This window comes from Macaca mulatta, chromosome 16, assembly GCF_049350105.2.
Source record: "Macaca mulatta isolate MMU2019108-1 chromosome 16, T2T-MMU8v2.0, whole genome shotgun sequence".
In the NCBI taxonomy this organism is placed as follows: Eukaryota; Metazoa; Chordata; class Mammalia; order Primates; family Cercopithecidae; genus Macaca; species Macaca mulatta.
The window spans coordinates 20,323,353-20,351,107 of NC_133421.1; the positions used below are offsets into that span (position 1 = coordinate 20,323,353).

Here is a 27,755-nt window from a genome sequence, read left to right on the forward strand (position 1 = left end):
CACCAGGTGTAGCCTTGTGTCCTTCATCTGTCCCTCTCCTTCTGCAATCCCCTCCAGGTGATGGCCAAATGCCCCAGAAACACACTTTCTGGGCCCGTGTCTGTGGCTTCAATGCCATCCTCCTCATGTGTGTCAACATCTTCTTGTACGCCTACTTCGCCTGACACTGCCACTCTGGGCAGGAAGGCAGGAGCTCCGAGTCCTCAGGTCCACCCTTTTCCCTCATGGGGATCGCGAGGCCCCAAGAGGGGCAGATTCCCCTCACGGCTGCACAGCAGCTCGGTGCCCAAGAACTGGCCAAGCCAGCAAAGCAGGAGCCCTGAAAACTTAGGGGGGAAATGGGAGAAAAACATGTGACATTTCAAAAACAGTGCCAAAGCAGTCATCATTGGAAAGAAAATTAGATTTCTGATGGACATCCTGATGTTGGTTTTACTGTCTTTGTTCTGAATACACAGGCCAGGTCAGGAGCAGTGAGATTTGCCAGCACTCAGGGCTCTAGGGTCTTGGGCCGTCTCTGGATAAAGGGAGAGCCCCACATGCCCAGAACAAGGCCTCCCATTAAGGGACTGTAGCCACCTCCAGGGGCTCCTCCCTCCACCCACCTGCTCCCAAATGCCAGAGGGAGCCTCCTTGCCCTCCCTCCCTGCCCACCATCCCCTCAACCATCAGCCTGGCGTTTAAAGCCTTTTCAAGTCCCACCTCACTTTTCCCGCTCCCAAAGGTGCCCAGGCTCTGGGCAGGCCCTGCTCATATCCCTGATGGTGGCACATTCTCTGGAGGACCCTCCTGTTCTCAGGTAGGGGCCGTGCCCCACCTAGGTAGCTGTCCCACTGGGATCCTGTAAGATCTCTAAAACCCAGCTCTGGCACCAACTTTCTGTCTGGCCTGGAGGTTTCTCAGCCTCCTGAGAGCTCTCCTGGGCCCTGGTCTGGGCAGACCTGGGCCTAAACAAACAAGAGCCAGGGCAGCCAGGGTCTCTGCGTGGCTGGGCCCAGGGCTTGCCCTCAGAGCTCATCTGTCCAACAGGAGAGGAGTGTGCCTCCACCTTCCCTACTGCCAGCCCCTTTTTCAGGGTCTCAGGGCCTCTAGTCCTGTGGCGGGGTGCGGGTGCTGGGTGCCCCAGGTGGAATTGAAGTCATGGGGCTGTTGAGGAGCGGTGTCCACCTGGAGTCTGTCCACTGAGTTTAGGTCAACAGGTGTGCAGTCTGTCCTTCCAGGTTGAGCCACCTCCCAACAGCCCGTACAACTCAAGGGGCCTTTTGAGGGAGGGGCAGGCAGGCCCAGTGGGTGGTCAGCCCAAGGTGTACCCACCCACCATGGCCAGGGTTCCTCAGGTTGAGCCTCCGGTGGGTGAAACCTGGGAGTCCTCAACCTTCCTGGCAGATGGGACCATTGACCAGAGGAGGTGGGTGGGGCCTCCACAGACTTCGCCCTGTCGTGTCACACAGCTGGCAGCCAATGGGAAGCAACCAGCCAGGAAGCCCCAGAGCTACCCTTACAGGGTACCCTTGCTGGGGAACCTGGGCCATCCCAATTTGTGCAAAGTGGCTGGAGGCAGTTGGGAGCCCACATTCGGTCCAAGGCCGTCCACTGAGCCCCGTGTGACTCTGACCGGGCTGGGGGTGTCCATGTCCTCTCGGGACCTCAGTTCCTGTAAAATGGCCCGTCGGCCAGATCGGCCGCCGGGCTGCTCACAGGTGCACGGGCTGCACGTAACTCCGTGGAAAGAAGCCAACGCGCCCGCAGGACCGGCCTCGCCACCAGTGGGGGTCTGGGCGCTCCAGGACCTCGATGATGTCGCCACGGCGGAAGCTGAGCTGCGAGGGGTCCTGGGCTGAGAAGTCAAACTGGGCCTGGGCAAAGCAGGCCCCAGGTGACTGCGAGAGGAGGAGGTGGTTAGTAGGGCGCCTTCAGAAGCCCTGGAACCCACCCTCCCTCAGAGGCACCCAAGAGAAGTGATTTGCCACAGGTGAGGAGGGGTCTGGGGCAGCACTGAAGTTGAACTTTAAGTCCAGATCAGTGGTGATGCCACCACTGGGCCTCCTGCTGCCCACACCCCTGCCTGTCTGCTGTGCAGATGCTGCATCTACCTAGAACACGGCTTTCCCAGCCGCCCAGCTGGGATCATAGGGCTGGTGGGCCAGGGGACCTGAGTCCTGGTCCTTAGGGTGGGATTTTGGTTAGGTCCCTGCTTCTCTTGGGATCCTATTTCCCTGACTCTGCAGTAGCCATGGTAGCTTCTGACTCCAGGTCACAAAGCCATGAGAATGGGCCTTATAAACTGTAAAGTGATATGCAGCTAAGAGCCATGTTTACTGCTTTTGCCCTTGGTCAGCCACTGAGGGAGAGAACTGTCACTTTGAGCTCTCAGGCCTGGGTTCCAGTCCTATCCATGCCCCATGTGTGATGCTGGGTAGGTCCCTGCCCTTTGTGGAACTCAGTTTCCCCACCTGTGCGTGGCAGCTGGACAGGAGCTCTCTGCAGCACGTCTGCCCGGCACTGTGACTATTCCACCCAGCACCCTGGCCCTGCCTGCCCACCAGGATCTCAGCTCTGAACCTGCAGAATCTCATCCAGGGCGGGTGATAGGATCAGCAGAGAAGCTGTAATTAGCAACTGTCTGCCCAGGAAGGAGGAGGCGTCATGGGTCCCAGGGGCCTGAGGCAGCTCTGGAGTCGAGCCACAGGGTAGGTGACCCCATGGCCTGGGCCAGAGCGAGGTGGTGGGTGTAGGGGAACTCTCAGTTGCCCCTGCCCCAGCTCCATCCTGGCTTCCTCACACTCTCCCAGGGCAGAGCTGGTCCAGGCAGTGAACAGGGAGGAGGATGGAGATCTGGCAGGCAGGGGCCCACCTGGAGAGAAAAGTCCCCAGAGGCTGGGAGCTCACAGTGACCTGGGCACTCGGTCAGGCAGGGAAGGCCAACAGAAGAGAAACTAGTGGGGGTCTCTCAAGGCACTGTTTGACTCTCCTGGCATATCAGACCCCAGGGCTCATCCTATTGAACAGAGGGGACACTGAGGGGATGAACTGGCCTCTGATCACATGCAAAGGTGGCAGGGGGCGGGTGCTGGGAACAAGACATGGCTGGAGCTTCTTTGCAGCGGTTATCAGCTTCTCCCCAGGCCTTGGCTACACTCCCCATCTCCTCTGCAGAGCCCAAGTTCAAGTGTCCCAGGGTCTTGACCTCCAGCCCCAGGCCTTGCCAGCATCCCCGCTCCTGAAGAAAACAGCCTGTTGGGGTTGATAACCCCAGTGGCTACTGTCGGCATCCTAATCAGCTTCAGAGCTGGCCCTTGGGGCCGCCTGATGAAAGGGCTGGCTGGCAAATTGCTGTTATTGCGAGGTCAAGGGGTGGACGACCCCCACCCCCCACCCCGTGGCTAGCCAGGACCTCGCCCATGAGCACTCCCGCTGCCCCACACCCAAGGTCAACTTTTCTGCGAGCAGAAACCAGGACTGAGCCTACTGAGTAAGTGTCCTTGGATGTGTCACTGCACTCTCTGAGCCTTGGTTTCCTCATCTATATAATGGGCACGATGAGGCTCCCAGAGTATAGAGACCAGTTCAGTGCATGGTACGCAGTACACTCAGCGGGGGTCTCTACCTTCCTGCACTCGATGAACATTTATTGAGCACCTACTGTGTGCCACACACTATTCTAGGAGCTGAGAACAAGCTAGACAGTTTGTCCCCATGGGATTCTCCTTCTGTCCCTTGCTTTTCTTTCCCTCTTCTCCTTTCCCACCCTTGCAAGTCTCACCACAGCCACCACCAGTATATAACTTTGAAGCCTGGGCTGGACCCCTCTTACAACACCAGGCTGCTGGGGAAGGGAGACCAGGCCCGTGCTTGGCCTCGGTGTCAGCATTTCCTCTGCTGCAGATGGCAGGAGACACAGAGAGGCTCCCACAGGCCAGCCCCCACCCACTCCTACCTTGAGCAAGGGATCCTCGTCGCGCAGGAAGATCTGCCGCTTCTTGGCGATGGTGGTGGTGCGGTAGAAGTCGACCAGCTCGTTGAGGGAGTTGAACTTCTCCTCCCACAAAAAGTACTTCCCAGAGGCCTCGCGCAGCACCTTGAAGTGCTGCACTTGGTCTCCATAGCTAGGGGAAAGGACATGGGGCCACCTCAGATGGTGGCCGTCCCAGCCTGGCATGGTCCCAGGGGCTCCCGTCTCACTTCCACCTGGAACCAGCCTGTCTCAGGGTGGGACCTGGAGTCAGATAAGGTGCAAATGGGAGAGGCCACACTGAGCCAGCTCCCCATGGGGTCTGGGGAGTCCCATCTGGCGGTGGAATATGGGGTTAAGGGTGTGGGCTCTGAACCAGGTCACTTTCTCACTGTGTGACCTCATGCAAGTCTCTTAACTTCTCTGAACCTCAGTTTCCTCATAGTGATAACATCTCCATTATGGGTAAGTGCACAGTGGCTGGCATATTGGCAACGTGAAATAGGTACCTCTGAGTGCGTCGTGATCAGAGAGCGTCTCCTTCACATCTTTTCGCCATTCGCCTCAGCTTGGACCTTCTCCCTGCTCCCCTGCTCCTCCCAGTCCCCATGGTCCCTTGGGGAGCAAGTCCTAGACTCATCCTGACTCAGACCAAAGCCTACTGCTATGAGAGGAGCTCAGACCTGTTGGATGTCTCATGTCCTCCCCCTCCCACGAACCTTCTATGGCTTCTCCCTCGGCCTCAGGGTAAATTCTCAACACCTCAGACTCAAGATCCGGCTCTACTTACATGTCCAGCTTCATTTACTTTATATCCTCTCCGATGAAGCAAACAGGCCCCTTTCTCTCTTTTTTTTTTTTTTTTTTTTTTTTTTGAGACGGAGTCTCGCTCTGCCGCCCAGGCTGGAGTGCAGTGGCCGGATCTCAGCTCACTGCAAGCTCCGCCTCCCGGGTTCACGCCATTCTCCTGCCTCAGCCTCCCGAGTAGTTGGGACTACAGGCGCCCGCCACCTCGCCCGGCTAATTTTTTGTATTTTTAGTAGAGACGGGGTTTCACCGTGTTCGCCAGGATGGTCTCGATCTCCTGACCTCGTGATCCGCCCGTCTCGGCCTCCCAAAGTGCTGGGATTACAGGCTTGAGCCACCGCGCCCGGCCAGGCCCCTTTCTCTCTTATTCCCAGTCTGTGCCCAGACTTCCAGTCCACTACCGCCAAATCACCCCAAGTACCTTCTGGCCCAGTGGAGGAGAGAGCCTGCTCTTTCAAACTGGCCAGAGGCAGAGCCTGTCCTAGCTGGGACCAGGCAGAGGGACCTAACTGGAGCCTCTCACACTCGGCATGTCTCACCCGGGACAGGCCGCGTGGGGCTGGGACTGGAGGTGGTGCGGCTGTGGGTCAAGATCATGGCAGACATGACTACGGCGCTGCCCCGCTGTGCTGCGGGGGTGGCTGGCCTGCCTCACGGCCCAGGAGGAGCAAATTGGGCCCTGTGTTTTAGTTTCTCCACCCGTCATCCCTGGGGTGGCTTGCTGCTTTATTGATGTTTTAAGATGAAAGATTTCAGATAAAGATATGTTCAAGGCCGGGCAAGGTGGCTCACGCCTATAATCCCAGCACTTTGAGAGGCCGAGGCGGGCAGATCACGAGGTCAGGAGATCAAAACCTTCCTGGCTAACACGGTGAAACCCTGTCTCTACTAAAAATACAAAAAAAAAAAAAAAAAAAAAAATTAGCCAGGTGTGGTGGCGGGCGCCTGTAGTCCCAGCTACTCCAGAGGCTGAGGCAGGGGAATGGCGTGAACCCAGGAGGTGGATCTTGCAGTGAGCCGCACCACTGCACTCCAGCCTGGGTGACAGAGCGAGACTCTATCTAAAAAAAATAAAAAAAAAAGATGTGCTCAAGGTTCTCACCCTCTGGTCTGTATGAGGCGTAGGGCAAAATGGGATTCCCCCTACTCCATTCCAGTCAAGGGGTCCAAACCACTTCTAAACACACTTCCAGGCATTTGCACACAGTGTGTCCTCCAGCTGCAAGGAATTTTTCTTGAACTCCTCATGCCTCAGTGGGGAAACTGAGGCCCTGAGTGCAGCCACGACCTGCCCAGAGCCACAGCAGCAAAAAAGGTCAGAGCTGGGGCCACATCTGAGTTCACACATATAAAATGTTGCCTAGTGTCCTCACGATTGGTTATTATCACAAAACAATAGCAATAATAATTATTCCAATTATGATATTACTATTGTCCCAGATCTCATCATTCCAAGTCCATTTCTACTCTGCCATGTTGCTACCTGGGCTGTGCCCCCTAGGAGACCCTCCCTCCCTGCCTCGTCCTCTCTGCCTGGCCAAACCTTAGCTACCCTTCCCAGCTCTATAGCCAGCCTGCCTGGACTTACACCCCAGCCCCCTCTCTGGGCCTCCGCGTCCTGGCCTGCCAAATGTGAGCATTAGTGCACTACTCTCAAGGGAATTGAGAGGCCTGGGACGCTGGGGGCTGTGCGGGTGCTGCCAACAGAGCTGCCCTAGGCCCACCTGGCTGGGCTAGGGGCTGTGGGGAGAACATAGAACAGTCCCAGCTCCCAACCAGAAGAAGACAGTTTAGGACCCCGAGGGAGGGCACCTGTTCAGGTGGCTGGCAGAGCTGATAGCTGGGAAAGCCTGGGGCCCTGTGAGTGGGGTGAGGCAGGATAGGGGCACAGGATGGCCACTGGGAGGTAGATGGCCCCTCAGCCTCCTGAGCCACAGGCTAGGGATCTTTTTGTTCACATTTGGGCTAAATGAGATCCAACCACCAGTCCAAAGCACTTGATGACTTGATGGTACATATGCGCGCGCGCACACACACACACACACACACACACACACACACACACGCCTCCTGGGTTGTAAATTAAAATCTGGTTAAACAATTTGGTTGCAATACATTTGCAAGCTGGGATTCACCCACAGCCTGAATTCCTTCAGGTCTATGGTTATCCTGAACAAGAGGGTGGTGCCTGTCACCCCAGCTGCCCGGATCTGCTGCTCCATCTGTCCTATCCCCGCCTGTGGTTTAGTTTCTCTACCAGTCATCCCTGGGGCGGCTTACTTCCTTATTGATGTTTTAAGATTAAAGATTTAAGATATAGATGTGTTCAAGGTTCCCACCCTCTGGTCTATATGAGGCATAGGGCAAAATGGGATTCCCCCTACTCCATCACAGTCAAGGGGTCCAAACCACTTCTCTTTTTTTTTTTTTTGAGACGGAGTCTCGGTCTGTTGCCCAGGCTGGAGTGCAATGGCGAAATCTCGGCTCACTGCAACCTCTGCCTCCTGGGTTCATGCGATTCTCTCGCCTCAGCCTCCCAAGTAGCTGGGATTACAGGCACCCGCCACCACGCCTAGCTAATTTTTGTATTTTTAATAGAAACGGGATTTCACCAAGTTGGACTGGCTGGTCTCAAACTCCTGACCTCAGGTGATCTGCCCACCTCAGCCTCCCAAAGTGCTGGGATTACAGGCATGAGCAACTGTGCCCAGCCCCAAACCACTTCTAAATACACCTCCAGGCATTTGCACATAGTATTTCCTCCAACTGGAAGGAATTTTTCTTGAACTCCTACTCATGCCTCAAGGCCCAGGTAAAATGGCCCATCCTCTGAGAGCTGCATCAGATCCCATCACGCAGAGTCAGGGCCTTCTTGGGTCCCTCAGCCCCTCTCACACCCGTCTTGTAACTTGCTATTCATAATGATTTGCATATGAGACACTAAAAAGGCAGGGAGGCAGGAGTGGGCCGTGAAGGTCCAGTCTAGCTGGGACTCAGCGAACAGAGCATCACTGCCCAGGCCTTAGGTCCTCATTGCGATGCTTTGTTCTTGAAACCCTCTTCTGTTGGTTCTGAACTGGGATGGCAGCCCGCCAGGTGTTCTGACCCTGAACCCAGGCTCTGGTAGCCGACCCATTGCTCTAAGATGCATCCAGCCCTCAGGGTCACAAAGCCAGATGGGGAGCCAGTTCTCCCCATGAGAACAGAGGCTCTCGACAGGTGGAACAATGGTCCCCAAACCTCAGACAAAGGTGCTCACGTGCCGTCAGAGGACCTCGTTCCCAGTGACTCAGCCACTTGTGTTGCCAGCTGTGGGACATATGTGTCCATTTGCTCGTGACGCGGAGGTAGGTGTGCAGGCAGATGGATGTCTCCCGCCCTGTCTGACCTGCTGAAGCCTCCCAGAGGCTTCTGAGAGGCAGCCTCTGAGCCCCATGACTCCCTAGTGCCACGTGCTAACCAGCCCAGGGTTTACTGGACTTTGGTCGTGGTGCCCGGGGAGGAGCGGTGCTTCAAGAAGTGGAGTGACAGTGACGCACAGCTGGGCAGGCGAGAAGCCTGGAGACAGGAATCCCAATGACTCCACCTCTGGGGCACCGGGTACCCAGGCAGAAGGCCCTGACTCTCTTGGCCCCGAGGAAGGGCTTGCGTACAGGTGGCCTCACTCCTCTGAGTGAGGGGACAGAACGGGTGTGGTGGGTTTGAAAAGGATTTCAACCCCAAACGACCACAACTTTGAATTTTATGGTATTTGTTTTTGTTTGTTTGTTTGTTTGTTTGTTTTTGTTTGTTTGTTTGTTTGTTTTTGAGACGGAGTCTCGCTCTGTCGCCCAGGCTGGAGTGCAGTGGCGCGATCTCGGCTCACTGCAAGCTCCGCCTCCCGGGTTCACGCCATTCTCCTGCCTCAGCCTCCCGAGTAGCTGGGACTACAGGCGCCCACAACCGCGCCCGGCTAATTTTTTGTATTTTTAGTAGAGACGGGGTTTCACCGTGGTCTCGATCTCCTGACCTTGTGATCCGCCCGCCTCGGCCTCCCAAAGTGCTGGGATTACAGGCGTGAGCCACCGCGCCCGGTCTGTTTGTTTGTTTTTGAGATGGGGTCTTGCTCTGACGCCAGGCTGGAGTGCAGTGGTACCAGCTCACTGCAACCTCCACCTCTGGGTTCTAGCTATTCTCCTGCCTCAGGTTTCTGAGTAGCTGGGATTACAGACGCCCACCACCATGCCTGGCTAATTTTTGTATTTTTAGTAGAGACAGGGTTTCACCATGTTGGCCAGCATGGTCTCGATCTCTTGACCTCGCGATCCACCTGCCTTAGCCTCCCAAAGTGCCGGGATTACAGACGTGAGCCACCGCGCCCGGCTAAATTTTATGGTATTTGAAGGTCATCTTTAGATACTTGGAAAGTTATCTGGAGCAGTTCTCTGACCATGTAGTAGAGTCAGGGAGTGGAGAACAGGAGATAAGAGAAAGGGAGCCAGGGACCCAGGGATTCTACGGCTTTCCAACCTGGGAATTGAAGAATTCTCAAATCTGGAAACGTGCATGTGCCAGTCCCTACCTAGTCTGTGTGTGGCACACACGAGGTGCTCAGCAAATGGCAAATCTTGTCCCTTCTCCCACCTGGTCCAAACGTCCTGCTTTACAGCAGAGGACAGTGAGGCTTGGGTGGAGCCCCTCCTGCTGAGCCAGTCCCTGCCTGAGGCCAAGCGCTGCTGTCTCCGTCTCACAGCCCAGCACCCCAGCAGTCACTCCCTCTCCCAGCCTGGCCCTTTTCCCCAACGTGGTTGGGCTCTTGCTCATGGCCCTCACCAGAAATAATGCCTTTTCCCTTTTCTCGGTCTAGTCTTGGCCTTAGCCATCCTTCAAGGCCCAGGTTCAGGAACTGAATCTGAGTCCAGATGGCCCCGGAACGAGGAGGGCTGGATCCAGTGCAGCCAGCTCTGCTGCATGAGCCTCCCAGAGCCAGAGGAGGGAGAGGGCACTGGGATTGTGGGCCTGAGTTGGTGAGAGGAGAGGCTGCTGGAGCCATTCACTCCAGTGGGCAGTGCCTGGGGTGTGAGAGCGTCTTCATTATGTCTGAGCGTGCATTCCTGGGATGCTTGCGTGTGTGTGTCTGTGCGTGTCTCCCACTCTGTGGAGTGACTGCTATGTGTGAGTCTCTCACTGAGCAATCATGGGTGTCTTTGTCTCTTTGTGTGACCCCTACTTCCACCTACCCAGGGAACAAGGGGCTAGGCTGGCCCCTGGGCTGTCAGAAAAGCCCCAAGGACCAAGTCAGGCCTAATGCTGGCAGCAGCCAGTCCTGCCCAGCGAGTTTTTCTGGCCTGGTGGCAGCAGCAGCAGCAGCAGCAAAGGTAACAGTGTCAGCCCAGAGAGGAAAAACAAGGCTGGGGTGGGGGCAGGAGCCCTAGGACCCCCCCACCCCACCAACCACGCCAACCAGGGCTTGTGGACCTGTGGGCCCACCTGGATGCTAACTGCCTGCTGGGTGATCTCCATCAGGCATGGCCCCTTTCTGGCCTCAGTTTGCCCATCTGTGAAAAGGAGGGGCGGAACAACCTGTCCGGCAGCAGACAGGAACCAGAGTCAAGCTGACCTTGGGAGGGGCAGGACACGGGTGCAGACAGACTCCTGCTGGGTCTTTGGAGCTCAGGGAGGGTGGGTGGAGGACAGACCAGGTCTGTCAGGGCACAGAGGTCGGTGGGCACCAGCTCTAAGTTCCTTGCTGTGTGACCTTGGAGAAGTTGCTGTACCTCTCCAGGCTTCAGTTTCCTTTACCTGCAAGCTGGACTTCTGGGGATCATGCAGGTTTCCTCACTTCCTCCCTATCCTTGCCTGCAGCCAGTCCCTTCCTCCTAAAATTGCACCCCCCCTCCACCCCTTCCCTGCTTCGTTTTCTCCAAAGCCTTGGTCATTGTGTAAGATTTTATATAATTTTCTAATCACTTACTGTCCGTCACCCAGTAGCATATGAGCACTTGAGGGACAGAGAGCTTTGTCCTATTTTGTTGGTGGCTGAATCCCCAGGCCCTGGGACAGGGCTGGCACACAGCAGGGGCTCAGTGACCAGTTGGGCAGGGCAAACACATGTGCATTGACTCCAGGGTACCTCTGGCTAGAAAGGAGGCAAATATGTCACTTGGAGACAAACTGTCATTTATGGCAGAAGAGTCCACAGTAACTTGGATAGGAGTGTGGGGCAAAAGGTAGGCAGCCCAGACATTGCACGCCAGCCTTGGCCCCTGGCCTGCTGCCTGCCAGCTCAGACATGCTCCCCGGAGGAGGAGGGGGACAGCCCTTTGTAAACTCGTAAAGGGCAGCTAGCTGTGGCCATGGTTGCTCTGGGAGGCAGCATGAGGCCCATAAACCCCACCTCTGACAGCTTTACGGGGCTTGGTGTTAGTATGCCAGAGATGCCATGCATAGTGGCATCAGAGTTCACAAGTACCAACCAGCAAGGGCGGAAGAGCTCTTACACACAAATCTGCCAGGTTGTCATTTTCCTAGATGGCCATCGGGTCACCCGGCTTCCCAGCATCTGGGTTCCCTGCCTCCCTGTGCTGCTGCCTCTTCTCTAAGAGTGTTGGATTCATGGGCAGGGGGTGGGGGGCAGCCTTCCAGGCCAGAAGGGCCTCCCTAATTCCTCCCCAGCTTGGTGTGCGGTCCTTTAGGGCTTAATATAATTATGACAACTGGCACTTATCATGTGCCAGTCATCATACAAAACATGTTACAAAGCTGTCCATTTTATAAATGAGGAAACCGAGGCTCAGAGGGGTAACTTGCCCAGGATTATACAGCGAGAAGCCAGCAGGTGTCAGAGCTGACTGTTGCTCAAAATACCATGCTCTTAGCCACATGCCCCATTTAAGCCTCAGCTTCCGACTCTGACCCCTGCTTGGTGGTTGTCCAAGGACCACTGAGAGGCCCCATGACAGATGATGGACAGTGGGAGCAGGACCCAGAAGCCTGGGCCCAGTCAGGAAGAAACCAAGGGTCAAGGGCGCCACCTGTTGGTGCTGTGTGCAAACCACAGCCAGCCAAGCCCAGGAAGCCCCTGACAGTTTTGACCTGGGCACACTTGGCCAGTGTGCCTTGGAGAAAGGGTTGGGGGGCACAGGCCAGGATTTCTCTGAGGGTCGCTTCCAGATCCCTTCCCAGGAAACACCAGTGCTGGCTCACCTGCTCAAGAACTCCCTAAAACTGTTCATCTTTCCTCCTGGTCAGAAAACACCTGTTATCCAAACACACCCCTCATTTCCCCACCTCTAGATCTCTGCTCACGCTGTTTCCTGTGCCTGGCATATCATCTACTCTCCTTGTACACCAAACTCCTACTCATGCTTTAGAGCCCAACTCAGATGTCACTTCCTCCCTGGTGCCTACACTATGTGGAATGTATCCACTGTCATTGAATTTCATTTATTCATTTGCTTATCATAGAGACCCCTGGGCCAGGCTGTGACCATTTCCCCTTCACATGCCTCTGGTTTGTCTCCTGTTCCAGTCCTGCCTTGTGGTTCTTGCACAGCTGATGCTCAGTAAATGCGTGCTGAACAAACTCACACGGCTGGGGTGTTCAGGTCTGATCATGTGCGTGTGCGCAGGTGGCTGCACTTACAGAGAGACGCCTGAAGAGGGCAGCACACTGGGGCGCTAACTTGGAGCGTGAGGCCGCGTGATTTGCTAGAGGAGGAAGCGGAGGGCGGAGGGAGAGCGGAGGGAGGGCCAGCCCCTCCCCCTCAACTCGGGCTCCAGACGTAGTTTGAGTCCCCTGTGCTCCCACTTTGCTGGGTGACCTTGGGCTTTGGGGTTGGTTCCAGGAGCCACTCAGCCAGGCCAGCCCGCCTGGCGGACGCCACTCCCAGGAGATGACCAGACCCTGGACAGCCGACACTTGGAAGACTGCCACGTCCTGCCTCTGCAGGAGCCGCAGCTCCCCGGGACTGCAGGGAAGTGGGGGCTGGGCTGGGGGCTGGGAGGTGAGCCCGCGGGGACTCCAGGCTCCAGGTGCCCACACCATCGCGGGGCTGGGCAGTCAGGGCCAAGTACGCGCAGTAACCCCCCAACACACACACACACACACACACACACACACACACACACACACACACACACACACGCTGATAGCACTCGCATTTTTAAGATGGGGAAATAGAGGCTCAAAGGGGGCATGCGCCCTTCCTGCCCCTCAGGATCACCAGCCTGCCCCCTGGAGAAGAGGGAAGGGAACAAGACTGATGGCTGGTTCCACAAATTGGGGGACCAGGCTCAGGGTGCGGGGCCTGTGACCCGTAACACGTAGGATCTGCCTCCCTGATTTGTCCCCTCCAAATCTCACCTTGAAATGTGACACCCAGTGTTAGAAGTGGGACCTGGTCGGGGGTGTTGGGTCACGGGACAGACCCTCATCAGTGGCTCTTTGCAGTAATGAATGAGGTCTGGTTGTTGAAAAGAGCCTGGCGGCCGGGCGCGGTGGCTCAAGCCTGTAATCCCAGCACTTTGGGAGGCCGAGACGGGCGGATCACGAGGTCGGGAGATCGAGACCATCCTGGCTAACACGGTGAAACCCCGTCTCTACTAAAAAAATACAAAAAACTAGCCGGGCGAGGTGGCGGGCGCCTGTAGTCCCAGCTACTCGGGAGGCTGAGGCAGGAGAATGGCGGGAACCCGGGAGGCGGAGCTTGCAGTGAGCTGAGATCCGGCCACTGCACTCCAGCCTGGGAGACAGAGCGAGACTCCGTCTCAAAAAAAAAAAAAGAAAAGAGCCTGGCACCTCCCTCCCCGACTTGCCCCCATCTCGCCATGTGACGCGCCATGCATAAAAGCTTCCTGAGGCCTCACCAGAGTCACATGCCAGTGCCATGCTTCCTATACAGCCTGCAGAACACCAAGTCAAATAAACGCCTTTTCTTTATAAACTACCCAGCCTCACGTGTTCCTTTATCCCAACAATAAAGGGACGAACACACCCCTGGAGCCACCTTCCTGATCATAGGCTCCTACCCCTTGCAGGTGCCTGCAGGCCCAGGGGAGCTCACCACCCTGCAGGGCTAGCAGCAGATGTGCTGATCCCACACAGTGAACAGCTTGAGCTTGTTTCGAAACGGGCTGGCTGAACACACGGGAGCCACAGGGACCCGGCAGAGCCTAGAAGGCATCAGGTGGGGATGCTTTTCCCCCAGCAGGAGCCCTCATGGGGCATCATGACCCAGCCTGTCTGAAGTCTGCCTTTGTCTGCTTCTTGCGGACCCCAAGCCCCATCAAGCTTGCATCTCCACACCCAGCCCCAGTGTTAGCTGTCAACCCAGGCCTGTGTTTCTTTGTCCTTCATTTTTATTTTTATTTTTATTTTTAGAGACAGAGTCTCACTCCACCACCCAGGCTGGAGTGCAGTGGCACAGTCTTGGCTCATTGTAGCCTCTGCCTCCCAGGTTCAAATGATACTCATGTCTCAGCCTTCCCAGTAGCTGGGATTACAGGCGTTCGCCACCATGCCTGGCTAATTTTTATATTTTTAGTAGATATGGGGTTTCAGCATGATGGCCAGGCTGGTCCCAAACTCCTGACCTCAAGTGATCCACCCACCTTGGCCTCCCGAAGTGCTGGGAATACAGGTGTGAGCCACCACACCTGGCCTTCTTCATCCTTTAGGAGATCATGAGAGGCCACGCTGCCCTCCTCTGGGGCCACCCCTTCCTTCATCCCTTCCTCCCAGCTGGCCTCTTTGCCACTCCAGTGCTAGCTCTGCTGGTGGCAGTAAGAGCAGGCACGGTAAGCGCCTCCTCCGTTCTGGGCTCTGTGCCCACAGCAGCCCTGAGAGCTGGTATTGCTGGTGGTCCCCCCGCACACCTCCACGCCTGGGCCCAGTCATTTCTCTGTGTCCCCTCAGCCCCTTCCCGTACAGTCCCAGAGGCCATCATCTCCCTCCTGGCTCCCCACAGGCCTCCCTGCCGCCACACTCTTCCCCCAACAGTTCTTTCTCCTCACAGCAGTCAGAGTCATCTGCTAAAAATGGAGTCCAATTACATCTCTCCCCTGCTCGAGACCCTCCATGGCTCCCTATTGCTCTCAGAGAAGACCCCACCTCCTTTCAGGCCCTCCGTGATCACTGGATGTGTGGGTGGAACTCCAGCCCCTGCCCTTCGCTCACTCTGCTCCAGCCACGTCACCTCCTCCGGGTTCCTACACACCCCAAGCGCATTCCCACCTCAGGGTCTTTACAAATGCTAATCCCTCTGCCTGGAAGCCTCTCCTCTCAGGTCCTCCTCATTCCTGAGCATCTGGGAAGCCTCCACCTGCTAGTTCAGATCTTTGCTGCGATGCCACCTCCTCAGAGAGCCCTTTCCTGACCACCTTGGTTCATTCCATATTTACATGTTTTCTTGTTCACTCACTAAGACTGAAACCCACGACAGCAGCAACTTTGCTTTTTCCCACGTGGTCTCCCCAGCCCCTAGAGCATCCTGGCACATGGCACGTAGTCAGTAAATATTCCTTGAATTAAAGCATCTAGATGCTACCAGGGCCTAACAGTGGGAAGGACAGATCAGCCAGGAGTCTGACCCTGTCTCCCCCCACCCCTATTCCTGCTGCTACCTTCCAGCCTGGATTCCTCGATCACCCCAGGGTGGCCCTTTGGGGTTGGGTCCTGTGCTGCCCAGAGGCTGCCACACCACGGCTGAGGGCCGCCCTAATACAATGCCAGATGTTCCCCAGCACGGCCACCCTGCCTCCATGCCAGGAACTATTCTAATTGCTTTAAATATACTAACTTGTTTTTTCCATGCAATAGCCTATTTTACATGTGAAGAAACAGGCATAGAGAAGGTAAATGACTGGCCCAAGCTCACACAGCCAGGAAGTGGCAGAACCAGCATTCCAACGCAGGCAGCCTGGCCTCAGGATGCATCTTCCCAACTAGATCACATAGAGTGGGACCCTGTCCGGAGCACATCCTGGACACCCGCCCTGGGCACTTCGGCACTCTCCTGCCCTCAGTCTCTTGCCACACCACCACCCTGGACATCGCCCTCTCCTGATGAAGAACCTATGATGGCTCCTATGTTCGTAGAAGCCTGGACCTTCAGCCTGGCACTTGAGGCCTTCCACAGCTGGCCTGAGCCTGCTTTCCCGACACACCCCAATGCTCTGGGCTGCACCCTGGGGTGCCCAGACCATCACCTGTGTCCAGGCCTCCGCCCGGGCTGCTCCCTCTGCAGGAATGCCATTCCTCCACCCTCACTCCGTGAGCCCGTCCCGGGCCCCAAGGCTCAGCTCAGATGCTGCCCATCCCCTGCCCACCCTCCTCTGCACACACCCCCAAGGGCCAGAGCTCACTTCACAGAGACGGAGAACTCCCCTGGGGAGCTCTCACTCTCCCGGATCAGGAAGGCTCCCAGATGGTTCCGCTTCATCAGAATCTCTTCAGCCAGCTGCCGGGAAATCCTGCCCGAGTACCACCTGTGGAGAGAGGGAGCCGGTGAAGGCAGCGGGAGATCAGGCTCTCAGCCAGCCTCCCACCCCGTGCCAGGTGTTCAGTGTCTGAGACAAGGGAGATGTGATTGTACCCGTTTTACAGATGGGAAAACTGAGGCACAGAGAGGTGAAGCAATACACCCAAAATCACACAGCAGAGGCAGGCAGGAGCTGGAACACAATCCCAGCATTTTAGCTCCTAAGGCCAGCCTACCTAACCACGCCAGCAAACACACACCCTTATGAAAACAGAAAAGTCACACTCCAGTGAGCCACAACCCAGCCAACCTCAGTCTAACTTTCCCTTTGAGATGGTAGATTCTTTAAAGTCAAAACACAAATCAGGCTTGGTGGTGCATGACTGTAGTCCAGCTACTTGGGAGGCTGAGATGGGAGGATCACTTGAGGCCAAGACTTTGAGACCAGCCTGGGGAATAGAGCCCCCCGCAACCCCCTTCCTAAAAAAAAAACTTTGGGCTGGGCGCGGTGGCTCATGCCTGTAATATCAGCACTTTGGGAGGCTGAGGCGGGCGGATCACAAGGTCAGGAGATCGAGACCATCCTGGCTAACACGGTGAAACCCTGTCTCTACTAAAAATACAAAAAAATTAGCCGGGCATGGCAGCGGGCACCTGTAGTCCCAGCTGCTCGGGAAGCTGAGGCAGGAGAATGGCATGAACCCGGGAGGCGGAGCTTGCAGTGAGCCGAGATCGCACCACTGCACTCCAGCCTGGGTGACAGAGCAAGACTCTGTCTCAAAAAACAAACAAACAAAAAAGTCTCGTTCTGCCGTTCAGGCTGGAGTGCAGTGGCATGATCTCGGCTCACTGCAAGCTCCGCCTCCTGGGTTCAGGCGATTCTCCTGTCTCAGCCTCCCGAGTAGCTGGGACTACAGGTGCGTGCCACCACACCCAGATAATTTTTTTTGTAGTTGTTGTATTTTTAGTAGGGACAGGGTTTCACCATGTTAGCCAGGATGGTCTCGGTCTCCTGATCTCGTGATCTGCCCACCTCAGCCTCCCAAAATACTGGGATTACAGGCGTGAACTACTGGACTACTGCTGCGCCCAGCCAAAAAAACATAGCAACTTTTTAAGTTGAAAAAATATAAAACTAGACAACAAAAATAATAGTAGCTTTGATCTGGTGAGGAAATACCTCTCTCCGTACCCATTCCACAGACTCCAGGCCACCTGGATTCTTTTTTTTTTTTTTTTTTTTTTTGAGATGGAGTCTCGCTCTGTTGCCCAGGCTGGAGTGCAGTGGTGTGATCTCGGCTCACTGCAAGCTCCGCCTCCTGGGTTCACACCATTCTCCTGCCTCAGCCTCCCCAGCAGCTGGGACTACAGGCGCCCACCACCACGCCCGGCTAATTTTTTGCATTTTTAGTAGAGACGGGGTTTCACCGTGTTAGCCAGGATGGTCTCGATCTCCTGACCTCGTGATCCACCCGCCTCGGCCTCCCAAAGTGCTGGGATTACAGGAGTGAGCCACCGCACCCGGCAACCACCTGGATTCTTTTCACAGGCACAAGTTCCTTTTCCTGCTGACCAAACAGAACTGGGTATGCAGCAGGTGCCTGGTAAATGCTTAGACTCTTGCAAGATCCCCAGGGTCTGGGAGTGAAACTCCTTTTCCAGTCCCGCTGATCTTGCTGTGTGGCTCCTGGTAGCCCCTGACCTCTTCAGGAATTAGCCACTGCTATAGGCTGACTTTGTGTCCCCCAAAATTCAAATATTGAAACCTAATCCCCCATGTGACAGTAGTTAGAGGTGGGGTCATTGGGAGGTGACTAGCAGCCCCCATGAATGGGATTGGTGCCCTTATGAAAGAGACCCCAGAGAGCTCACTTGTCTGCCATGTGAGGACACAGCTAAAAGACACAGCCGTCTATGAACCAGGAAGCAGCCTCACCAGACACGAATGTGTCGGCACCTTGATCTTGAACTTCAGCCTCCAGAGCAGTGAGCAACCAATGTTTGTTGTTCATAAGCCACCCAGTGGATGGCATTCCATGACAGCAGCCTGCAGGACTAAAACACCCACCACTGGAGGCGCTGCGTGGTCTCTGACTGGCTTTCCTAACTCCAGTGTTTTAGCCCAGCTTTGGCTCTGACCCCTTTATTGTTCAGATGGAGAGGTTTCACAGTGGGATCATGACAGAATGTTTCCCTTCACTCCTTCCATAAATGCTCCTCTCCCTGAGTCAGACTGAGCTTGGCACAGGTGGTGGAAGCCAGGCGGGACTTTTCCTGTTGTCTCGGATGTTGATGAGCCCTCGGGGCTGAGTGCAGAAGGCGTGTGGTGCCGCACATGCCGCTAGTGTCCTGGCCATGTCCTGGCACCGGCCTTGGCAGGATGAAGGCTGCTCAGCGCAGACCTTGGGGCTTTTTTTCTGGTGATTGACATATTTGGCCTGGGTTCAGGGCAGGCTGAGGCTCCCAGGAACGGTCTGACTCCCAGCAGTGACTGATGGAGCAGGGGGGTAGACACCCCAGCGCCCAGCCCTCCGGAGGGACGACTCCCAGGTGCGCATTCTGTATTGTCTCCAGCTGGCGCTCATCCCCAGCCAGATGGAGCTCCGGTTGCCCCCAGCAGCGATGACACCAACAGTGGGCCCCACTGGTTCCCCCTCTTCCCTGTCCTCTTCCCTGTCCTCTTCCCCATTGCTAAATAAATTCCTTGTGATCAGGCTTGTGTCCCAGGGACAGCTTCCGGAGAAGCTGGAGCCCTAGACATGAGATTCTAGACCGCTGCTGCCCCCAAACGAATGGGGGCCCGTCGGCCCTGTCCCAGTGAGTTTCCTCCTGGGAGGGAGCGTGGGGAAGGTAGCCGCTGGGTATAGGGCTCGGGGCAACCATCTGGAGAGCTCAGCCTGGGTCTCCTGGGGTTTGGAGACCTGAAGGCAGGTGCCCAGCCAGCCTGGGTGTCTCAAGGCCGGAGATGAATGCCACAGGCTGCGGCAGGAGGAGAGCACAGGGGGCCCAGGGTTGGGCTTACCAGGGAGGGGAGTTGCAGAGAGCTTCTTCACCAGGAGGCCCCCAGCTCCATCCTGGAACCGTGCCCAGAGTGGCCCAGTGCGGGAGTTTCCTGAGGGGCAGGTTTCTTCGAAGAACCCACAAAACTCCTCAGGCGGCATCAGTGTGTGGGCGGCTGTTGCCCTCAGAGAGTGTCACAATCACACCCTCCTAGGAGTCTCCCACGTCCCCTGCCAGCCCTGCCCCCACCATGGCTTGACAGATGGAGGCAAGAAGAAAGCACTTCCTGAAACCCCCAGGGCCCGGCTCCTTCCCCCACACCAGTGTCACTCCATTTGTGGCCACCTCGCACCATCCCTGTTTTACTGATGTGGAAACCAAGGCCCAGATGGGGGCAGAGACGCCCCCACACCCCACCAGATCGCATAGCAAGTGCATGGTCTGGACTCTCCCAGTCCCACAGCCGTTCTTATGAGCTTCCCTGCTGTCCTTCAGGGTGTCCCAGCCCAGGGCCACGCCATACAGCTGCAGTCCCGCTCCACCTCGTGCCGGTTGTGAGATCCTGGACAGGCACTCAACCTCTCTGTGCCTCTGTCTGCTTGTCTCAAAGACAGCGATGGCGGTGCTCAGCTCCTAGGGCCTTGGGAGGATGCAGGAGCTGCTTGAATGCGGGTGTTTGCTGCTTCCCCCACACTTCCCCCTGCCAGGCTTGTCTCTGCCTTCCCTGGCAGCGTCCATTTGAACTTCCAGGCCCAGCGGGCCACACCCTTCCTGTAGGAAGCCATCCCTGACTCCCACGGGCCATGAGGCTGGGTCATGTGCCGCTGTGGTCCCTGCTGATGGGACGGCTCTGGAACACTTGGCATACATTGTGCCTCCTCCAGGGGCTCCCAGGGTTGGCAGGGGTGAGAGGAGATGCCCAGGGAAGGAGTGGGCCTGGCACAGGCACAAGGCCTACCTCTGAATTTCTGAGGCCCCAGCTCTCTCTCTGCCCCCACACCCTGGGGCCTTTACGGGCTGAGTCAGGTGTGGAGTTGGAGTTTCCCCGTAGTTATTTTGGGAGCAAAGCAGGTGCTGAGGTTAGTCGAGGACACACCTGGGCACCACTTCAGGCAGGTTAGTCAGGGGCCTGACCCCATCCCTGCTCTGTCCCAGACACAAGTGGCCAGAGATGACCCCAGAGGCATGGAAGGCTGGAACCCTCCATGGCTCCCAACTGCCCTGCTAGAGTCTTGCCTTGACCACTGGCATCCCCCCGACTGGCCTGGCCTGGCACCGCCATCTTTTGTCATCTTTTCTCCCCTACCTGAGCAAATGCGACCCTCTCAGCAGCTGTAGGCCAGCCAGCCTTCCAGCCATTGCCAGGCCATTTCCTCCACCTGAAGGCCCCTCCCTGACAGCTTGGCCCAGGGGAATTGCTCCCATTCACGCCCTCTGGCCTGTCTGGATGTGCCTGTTGGCTTACAGGGACCTGGGGCACTCGCTCCAGCTTGTGGCCCTGGGTCAGATTCTCTCTGTCTCTCTCCCTCTTCACGTACTCCTTCCCTCTCCCCCTTAATTGACAGAAAGACCACAGAAACCTGCCCAATGTCACACAACCACGAGGGACATAGTGGGGCCTGGAACCCAGGCTGCAGCCCCAGATGCCAACTGGAAGCGGCAGCCGCTGTGGGGGAGGCTGGGAGTGCCTGGAGCCCAGGCAGGTGGCTGAGGACCTGGGTGGGAGGGGGCCTCGCCCAGCACAGGAAGCTTGAGGTGGTGGCAGCTTTGGAACCAACTTAAAGAGAGATAAAGAGGAAATACCTCTCAGGCCCCACCCTGGCCCTGCACCTCCTTCCCTTCCTACCCCACAGCCGCACACACATCTCAGCTCCCAAACTGTCCCTCTAGCCTGCCTGGCCCTGTCACCTGTCTCCATATCTGACTGGGTCCTAACATAACACCTCCGTGGTTCCCCACATGGCTTGGCATTTGAGGTCCTCCTGCCAGTCCCACACACCACAGGATCTCTCTCATTGCTCTCCCTTTGCTCATCCTGACCTTCTCCCAGGGATGCCTTTCTCTTTTTCTACTTAGCCAACTCCTACACATCCTTCAAAACCTCACTCATTGCCACCTCTTCTGAGAAGCCTTCCCTGGGAAATCACCTTAATGCTCACTGTCTTCCCATGTAGTATGTCCTTCATGTCCTCTGTCTCCCCCAGAACACGGCTGCTCTGACTCCTTGTGTCTCCAGCATCGCCCAGGCTGGGACCCCTGGAGCTGTGGCCAGTGTTTAGTGAATGACTAAGTGGCTGTATCTTGGGGCTGCCTCAGCTGTCATTCAAAGCATATCCAGTTGGTTCGCATAGATTTCTTGGGCCCCATGCCTGTTCTGGGGCTGGGCCCTGCTCCAGCCATTCTCACGGCACAGTATTGGCTGCCACCTGCCCAGAGCCCCACCTGGGACATCCCTAGGCCGGCAGGTCCCAGGCCCCAGGATAGCTGCGCCCCAGGCCCAGTTCCTGCTCCACCCTGGTCCCAGACTCTGCTCTGCCAATGTCCAGTTCCACCCACAACCCAAAGGCAGGGCCTACAGGATCTGCTTCCTGCCCAGCCCTCTCCCAGTCACTACTCAGCGCCAGACCAGCTCTCAGCAAGAGCTCTAGAACCCTCCACAGTCTGAACAGATTGGAGCATCTGCCCTCCTTGAGTTACAGATAGGAAAACTGAGGAACGGAGAGCAGGGACCTGCCTGAAGCCACACAGCAGCCAGTGGCCCAGCCAGCTAAAAGCCCAGGACCTTGTCCTCTCTCAGGGACCTCCTAGACATTCTCCACTGGCTCAGGTCCTCGGTGTCAAGGCCTGGGCTTGCCCTAACTCTGCCCCAACCCTGGGTAAATCCTCAGAACTCAGTCTCCTGTGCCTGCTCAGGCTGGTGGCCTCTGTGGAGCCTGGGGGCCCCAGACAGATGGACAGAGGTCCAGGAGTGAGGGGGTCCCATGGCCAGGAGAGATAGAGCCACGGGGATGGGATGGGGGGTGTCCACTCACGGATGGGGCTTGACGTGGATGTAGTTCTTGGGAATAAACCCCTCGACGCCCCGGAGCTCGGCCTTGTACCAGTTCTGGTCATCCTCCATGTTCAGGATCTGTGGGCAGGAGACACAAAGCCACTCAGTCACCGAGAAAGAACAACTGTCACCCCCGGAGATGCCACTGCATGCCAGGCCCCAGGTGGGCTTCGCCTGCACCAGCTTCTGAGTCTACTCACAGAGAAGGGCTGGGGGCCTGGGACAGGACTTGCCCACGGTCACAAGGGCTGAATTAGAACACCTCGTTCCTCAGTCCTGCCCATCCTCTGGCCCCAGGACAGCCCATCCTCAGGCGATTCACAGACTCCAAGGGAGGCACAGTCGGGGACTCATAGGAGGCTTGGGGTGGCTGCAGCTGGACTCTCAGGCTCCAACAGCAGGAGCCCTGCGGACCATGGGGTTTGCAGGAGCAGAACTGGGGATCTGAGTTCCTTCCTGGGCTGTGCCCGCGAGTTTGGGGGGTCCACAGCACCTACATGCCATGCACTGAGCCTTGGGGTGAAAGTCGGGGGGCCCAACCTGAGCACAGCCACCAGTGGTCACCTAGGGTCCCTCGCATTTAAACAGCTGAGGGGTGACAATTCAGTGGGGGGATTTCAGGCTCTGGGGAGCAGAAAAGGGGGTCTTTGGTCTGAGACAGGCTGTTTCTCAGCCCCGGCGTGGCCTGCTCAGTCACACGGGCTCCTCTTCACCCCACAGGTGGGCCGGGAGGAACTGAAATAGCCAGAGCGGGGGTGGGAGTCCCTGAGGGGGAGCAATCAAGCGACCAAGGCGGAGCGGGGCTGGGCCTGGGAGGGGCACAGCACAAGGCCGGGGGTCCTTCCTCCATTCCCTGGGCACGCCTTCCATGTGTCCCCCTGATTCTGATATAGCCCCCAAGGTCAACATCACCAAATGCTATTTTACAGATAACAAAACTGAAGCCCAGAGAGGGGAAGTGACTTGGCCAAGGCCACACAGCAGGGGAGAGGCGGAGCCTGTTTGGTCAGCTAGGACTCTGAGGCCCGGGGTTTTTGGCTCACTGGTCAAGGGGGTCCTGGCCCACCAATTTTCGCCTCCAGTCCTCTTTGTCTCTGGACCCCAGCTTGAGGGGACATCTCTCCTGTGAGGAGTCCTGGAGCACGCTCCAATGTCAGCTCAATCTTTCAGGGGTACTTGTTGAGAGAAAAAAAATGGGCATGGGGTACCAAAGGCCCAAGGCAGGCCAACATAGGGGCATCAACTCCAGCAATGACATTTTGCCAAGAGTAGCTGGGATTGGCCTCCTAGGACCCAGGCCTGAGGCCCCACCCTCACAGGTGGCCTCTGCACGCCCATCTCCACCCCCGCTTTGTCCACCAGGCCAGGCTGGCTGAGCCCCTTCCTTCCTGTCCCCGCAGCCTGGGCCAGGTCAGCAGCCCCAGGGGCGAACGGAAGCAGGTGGCTGACTCAGGAAAACTTTCGCTCAACACAAAACAAAACAAAACAAAACAAAACAAAACAGGCTGGGCACGGTGGCTTATGCCTGTAATCCCAGCACTTTGGGAGGCTGAGGAGGGTGGACCACCTGAGGTCAGGAGTTCTAGACTAGTCTGGCCAATATGGTGAAACCCCATCTCTACTAAAAATACAAAAAATTAGCCAAGCATGGTGGCACACCTCTGTAATCCCAACTTTCTCAGGAGGCTGAGGCAGGCGAATCACTTGAACCCGGGAGGTGGAGGCTGCAGTGAACCGAGATCGTGCCATTGCACTCCAGCCTGGGCAACAGAGTGAGACTCCATCTCAAAACAACAAAACAAAACAACACAACTCCCCCAACCTAAGGAGAAAACAAGGACCTGTAGGCCACATGCCACAGCCATGGATTCCAGGAGGAGGCCCTGAAGCCTGGGGCTCCAGAACATTCTGTCTGCTTCTGACTCTCTGTGGCTTTGACCTCAGTGTCCTCCCTCTTCTGTCCAGTGGGTGTATTTGTGGCCTGCCTTGCATGCAGCAGTGTGGACATGGGATGCACTATATCTCTTTTTTTTTTTTTTGAGACGGAGTCTCACTCTGTCACCCAGGCTGGAGTGCAGTGGCCGGATCTCAGCTCACTGCAAGCTCCGCCTCCCGGGTTTACGCCATTCTCCTGCCTCAGCCTCCCGAGTAGCTGGGACTACAGGCGCCTGCCACCTCGCCCGGCTAAGTTTTTGTATTTTTAGTAGAGACGGGGTTTCACTGTGTTAGCCAGGATGGTCTCGATCTCCTGACCTCGTGATCCGCCCGTCTTGGCCTCCCAAAGTGCTGGGATTACAGGCTTGAGCCACCGCGCCCGGCCGGGATGCACTATATCTCATGCAGTCCCTGCTTTGTTTTGTCTCCTTGTCATCTGCACTCAGAGGACCCAGGAGTGTCCCATTGGTTACGTTAGTTAGTGATTTCTTTCTCTTTTTTCTTTTCTTTTTTTTTTTTTTTTTTTTGAGATGAAGTCTCGCTCTGTCAGCAGGCTGGAGTGCAGTGGCACAATCTCGGCTCACTGCAACCTCTGCCTCCCAGGTTCAAGCGATTCTCCTGCCTCAGGCTCCCGAGTAGCTGGGACTACAGGTGCCTGCCACCACGCCCAGCTAATTTTTGTATTTTTACTAGAGACGGGGTTTCACCATGTTGGCCAGGCTAGTCTCGATCTCTTGACCTCACGTTAACTGATTTCTTACTGTGAACATTGTTCGAAAGCCCCAGACCCTCTGAGGCCCGGGAATTCTCAGAAGGGAGAGAGGCCAACCCCTCCCTGGAGGAGTATCACTGCTCAAGGTGAAAGGCAGACCTCGGCTTGCCCCGAGCCTTTGCCCCCATGGTGCCCTCCACCTGGGCTGCTGCCCCACTTTACCATCCCAGCCTGATGCAGTTGCTGCTTGACAGTTGTTTACTGAACACCTACTGTGTTCCAGGCACCCCACGACAGAGCAGGGAACAAGAAGCTCACATTCTAGTAGGCAGAGACAGACTATAAACAAGGGAAGAAACAAGTAAGCAAGGTAGTTTAATGGAGCAGTAAGTGTTGTGAAAAATGGCCATCAGGAGAGAGATGGAGAATGTCTGGTTGGGTGGGAGCGGGGAGATTGTCAACACGGGACAGGTGGGGTGGTCCAGAAAGGCCTTTCTGAAGAAGTGACATGGAAGCTGAGACCCGAATTACAAGAAGGAACCAGCAGTAAGAAAATGTGGGGAACAGTGTCCAAGGCGGACGGAACAGCCAGTGCCAAAGCCCTGAGGTGGGGGCATGCTCTGTACCCGAAACAGAAAGGAGGCCAGGGTGCCTGGAGCCGAGGAGGGAGGAGCAGGTGTCATGAGATATACAGGGGAGGGCCAGGCTCTGAGTCATGGCCACTGCATGGAGACTGGGCTGGGAAGCAGGGGGTGGTGGGGGGAGGCCTTGAGAGCCACCGCACAAGCCCAGGTGAGTGACGATGGAGGCCTGGGCCAGAGGAGGGACTTCAGGTAGGTTTGGCCAGAGTTGCCGACAAGACAATGACAGGCTGCAGAAAGTAGGTTCGGGGAGCCCAGGGACCGTCACCCTTTCCCATGGAGATGGCAGGGTGACATGGGCTTCCTGAGTCTGGGTCACGTCATCCAGGCTGCTCGTGGAGAGATGGGAGTGAAGCCCCCTCCAGCTGGCAGCAGCAGGGGGATGTGTGCACCCAGAAACGCCTGGCCCATCAGGGAGGGAGGCTTTGTCCCAGAGAGGTGATGTTTGGGGCCATTTGTCCAGAGTGAGTCCATGAGCCAGAGTTTTCATCCAAGACCAAAGTTGAGATTTGAAGAATGGGCTTCATTGCCCACTCCCCCAGGCTGGACTCAATCTGTAGGCAGGCAGTGCCGTGGCAGGGGCTGGCCCACAGGGAGTGCTGGAAAACACTTGCTGGGCAAGAGGACAGGCTGGTCGTGGAGCTCAGCTTCCACCCCAGCCACTTGATCCCTCCATGCCTGGCTCAGCGCCTCCCGCGCACCCCATTCCTATTTCATCACTGCCCCACTCCCTCCCAACACCACACCTGGGTCTAAAGACCTCCAAGTGCTCTCAGATGAGAAACGAAGACTTGGATCCCCACAGAGGGTCATGCCTTGGGCTCACAGCCCCAGTGCTCAGCCTGGCCCTGTCCACGAGGCCCACAGCCAGCACTGCAGTGACCCCAGATGCCAGCACCCCAACATAGAGAAGGAGGAATTGCTCCTCCTCCTCTGGACCCCAACCCCCAGCCCAGCCTGTTCAGACCAAGTGCAGGTTCCACAGTCAAAGGGATACAGTCAAAGGGACAAAAGGACTCCATACCGAGCAGGTCATGTTGCCTCCCTGTGCCTAGTTTAGTCACCTGTGAAATGGGGGTGCCAGTCCCCATTGCTTAAATGGAACATGGGGTGTGCTGCTGAATTCAAGGCCTGGCTATAGCAGGGTGATGGCACAGGGAGCTCTCCCGTCTTGTGCTTGAAGATTGTGGTCAAGAGCAGCGCCCAGGGCTCAGCGCAGAGGAGCGTTCAGTCTAACACCCATTGCTCCAGTGAGGAAACTGAGCCCCAGGGAAGGGCAGTCACTTCCCTAGCGTGGTTTACTGGCAGTTCCAGTGCACATGTCTTGGCATGGCTACTCCCAGAATCCTGGGCATGGCTTTCGTATGCAAACTTTTAAGCAAGGACATTTCCAGAGACACATTCCACAGGCCCATCTGTCTAGACTGTCTTGGAAGGCTGCAATGTCTGTCAAAAAGCGGCCCAGACAAGGAAAAATGAACTGTGGTATGACCCTATTTTCCCTTTACTCCACACTACTGGGAAGCTCATCCTTGATGCCTTCATCACAGCTATTTTAGCCCTACTAGGTTAGCATGTGTACTTATTTCTTTCCTAAGACCTTCTCTCTCTCCCTCCTTCTCCCTCTGTTCTCCATTCCCATACTCTGTCTCTCTCTCTAGCTCTCATTCTCTCCCTCTCGCAACAATTTTCTTTTCAAACTTTTTCCTGGAAAACTGGGGGTTGAACTAACTCCTGCCAGACACTGTGGTAATATCTCATCGAATCCTCACAGCAGCCCCAAAGGAGGGTCATCAGTTATCTCCCCATTTCCTAGATGGAGAAACTGAGGCTCCGAGGGAAGAGGTGGCTTGTCCGGAGTCACACAGCCAATAACTGGAGAGGCTGGGCCTGTCTTCCAGGGGCCACCGTCTGCTTGGGATAATCCCAGGCCCCCGGTTTCTAAATCCACCCCCACCCCGTGTGGGGCCAACTCAGCAGGCTCCAGCCCCCCTACCTTGAGTGTGTCTCCCTTGTTGAAGGCCAGCTCATCGCTCTCTGTGGCCTGAAAGCTGTACAGGGCCACGGACTCCATGCCGCTGCTCGGGGCTCCAGCAGCTGGGCTCAGAGCTGGGCCGACAGCTTCCTGCTTCCTCTGCAGTCGAGGACCGTCTTCCTTTGTTTTGAGTGCGTGTTTGTTCTTTTGAAGTTGAGACTG

At 56.5% G+C, this 27,755-nt stretch overlaps 2 protein-coding genes across 10 annotated transcripts in view; one reads left to right on the plus strand and one right to left on the minus strand.

Annotated features, from left to right (window-relative positions):
- The window catches only part of SLC5A10 (solute carrier family 5 member 10), a 70,356-nt gene extending 69,932 nt beyond the window's left edge, over window positions 1-424 (plus strand). For all 8 annotated transcript variants that reach the window (XM_002800319.4, XM_077970506.1, XM_077970508.1 and 5 more), the window contains one exon: window positions 58-424. In XM_002800319.4, coding sequence (XP_002800365.4) covers window positions 58-164 — 107 coding nt within the window. In that variant the 3' untranslated portion in view covers window positions 165-424. The remainder of the gene's footprint in view (window positions 1-57) is intronic.
- On the minus strand, window positions 406-27,735 carry GRAP (GRB2 related adaptor protein). Of its 2 annotated transcripts, NM_001258059.1 has the most exon segments (5): window positions 413-1,880; window positions 3,938-4,106; window positions 16,103-16,225; window positions 22,251-22,348; window positions 27,555-27,735. In NM_001258059.1, coding segments are annotated over 5 exon segments (654 nt in total). In that variant the 5' UTR covers window positions 27,633-27,735; the 3' UTR covers window positions 413-1,694.
- Between the last annotated feature and the right edge of the window lie 20 nt (window positions 27,736-27,755).

Bases quoted from the DNA above. Each gene is read 5' to 3' on its own strand.
- GRAP (XM_028835529.2), bottom strand. From the start codon at position 27,632: ATGGAGTCCGTGGCCCTGTACAGCTTTCAGGCCACAGAGAGCGATGAG. The intron at 22,349-27,554 runs GTAGGGGGGCTG...TCCTGCCCACAG, and splicing joins ACAAGGGAGACACACTCAAG to ATCCTGAACATGGAGGATGA. The intron at 1,881-16,102 runs GTGAGCTCTGGC...CTCCTCTCGCAG, and splicing joins GAGTTCTCCGTCTCTGTGAA to TCACCTGGGGCCTGCTTTGC.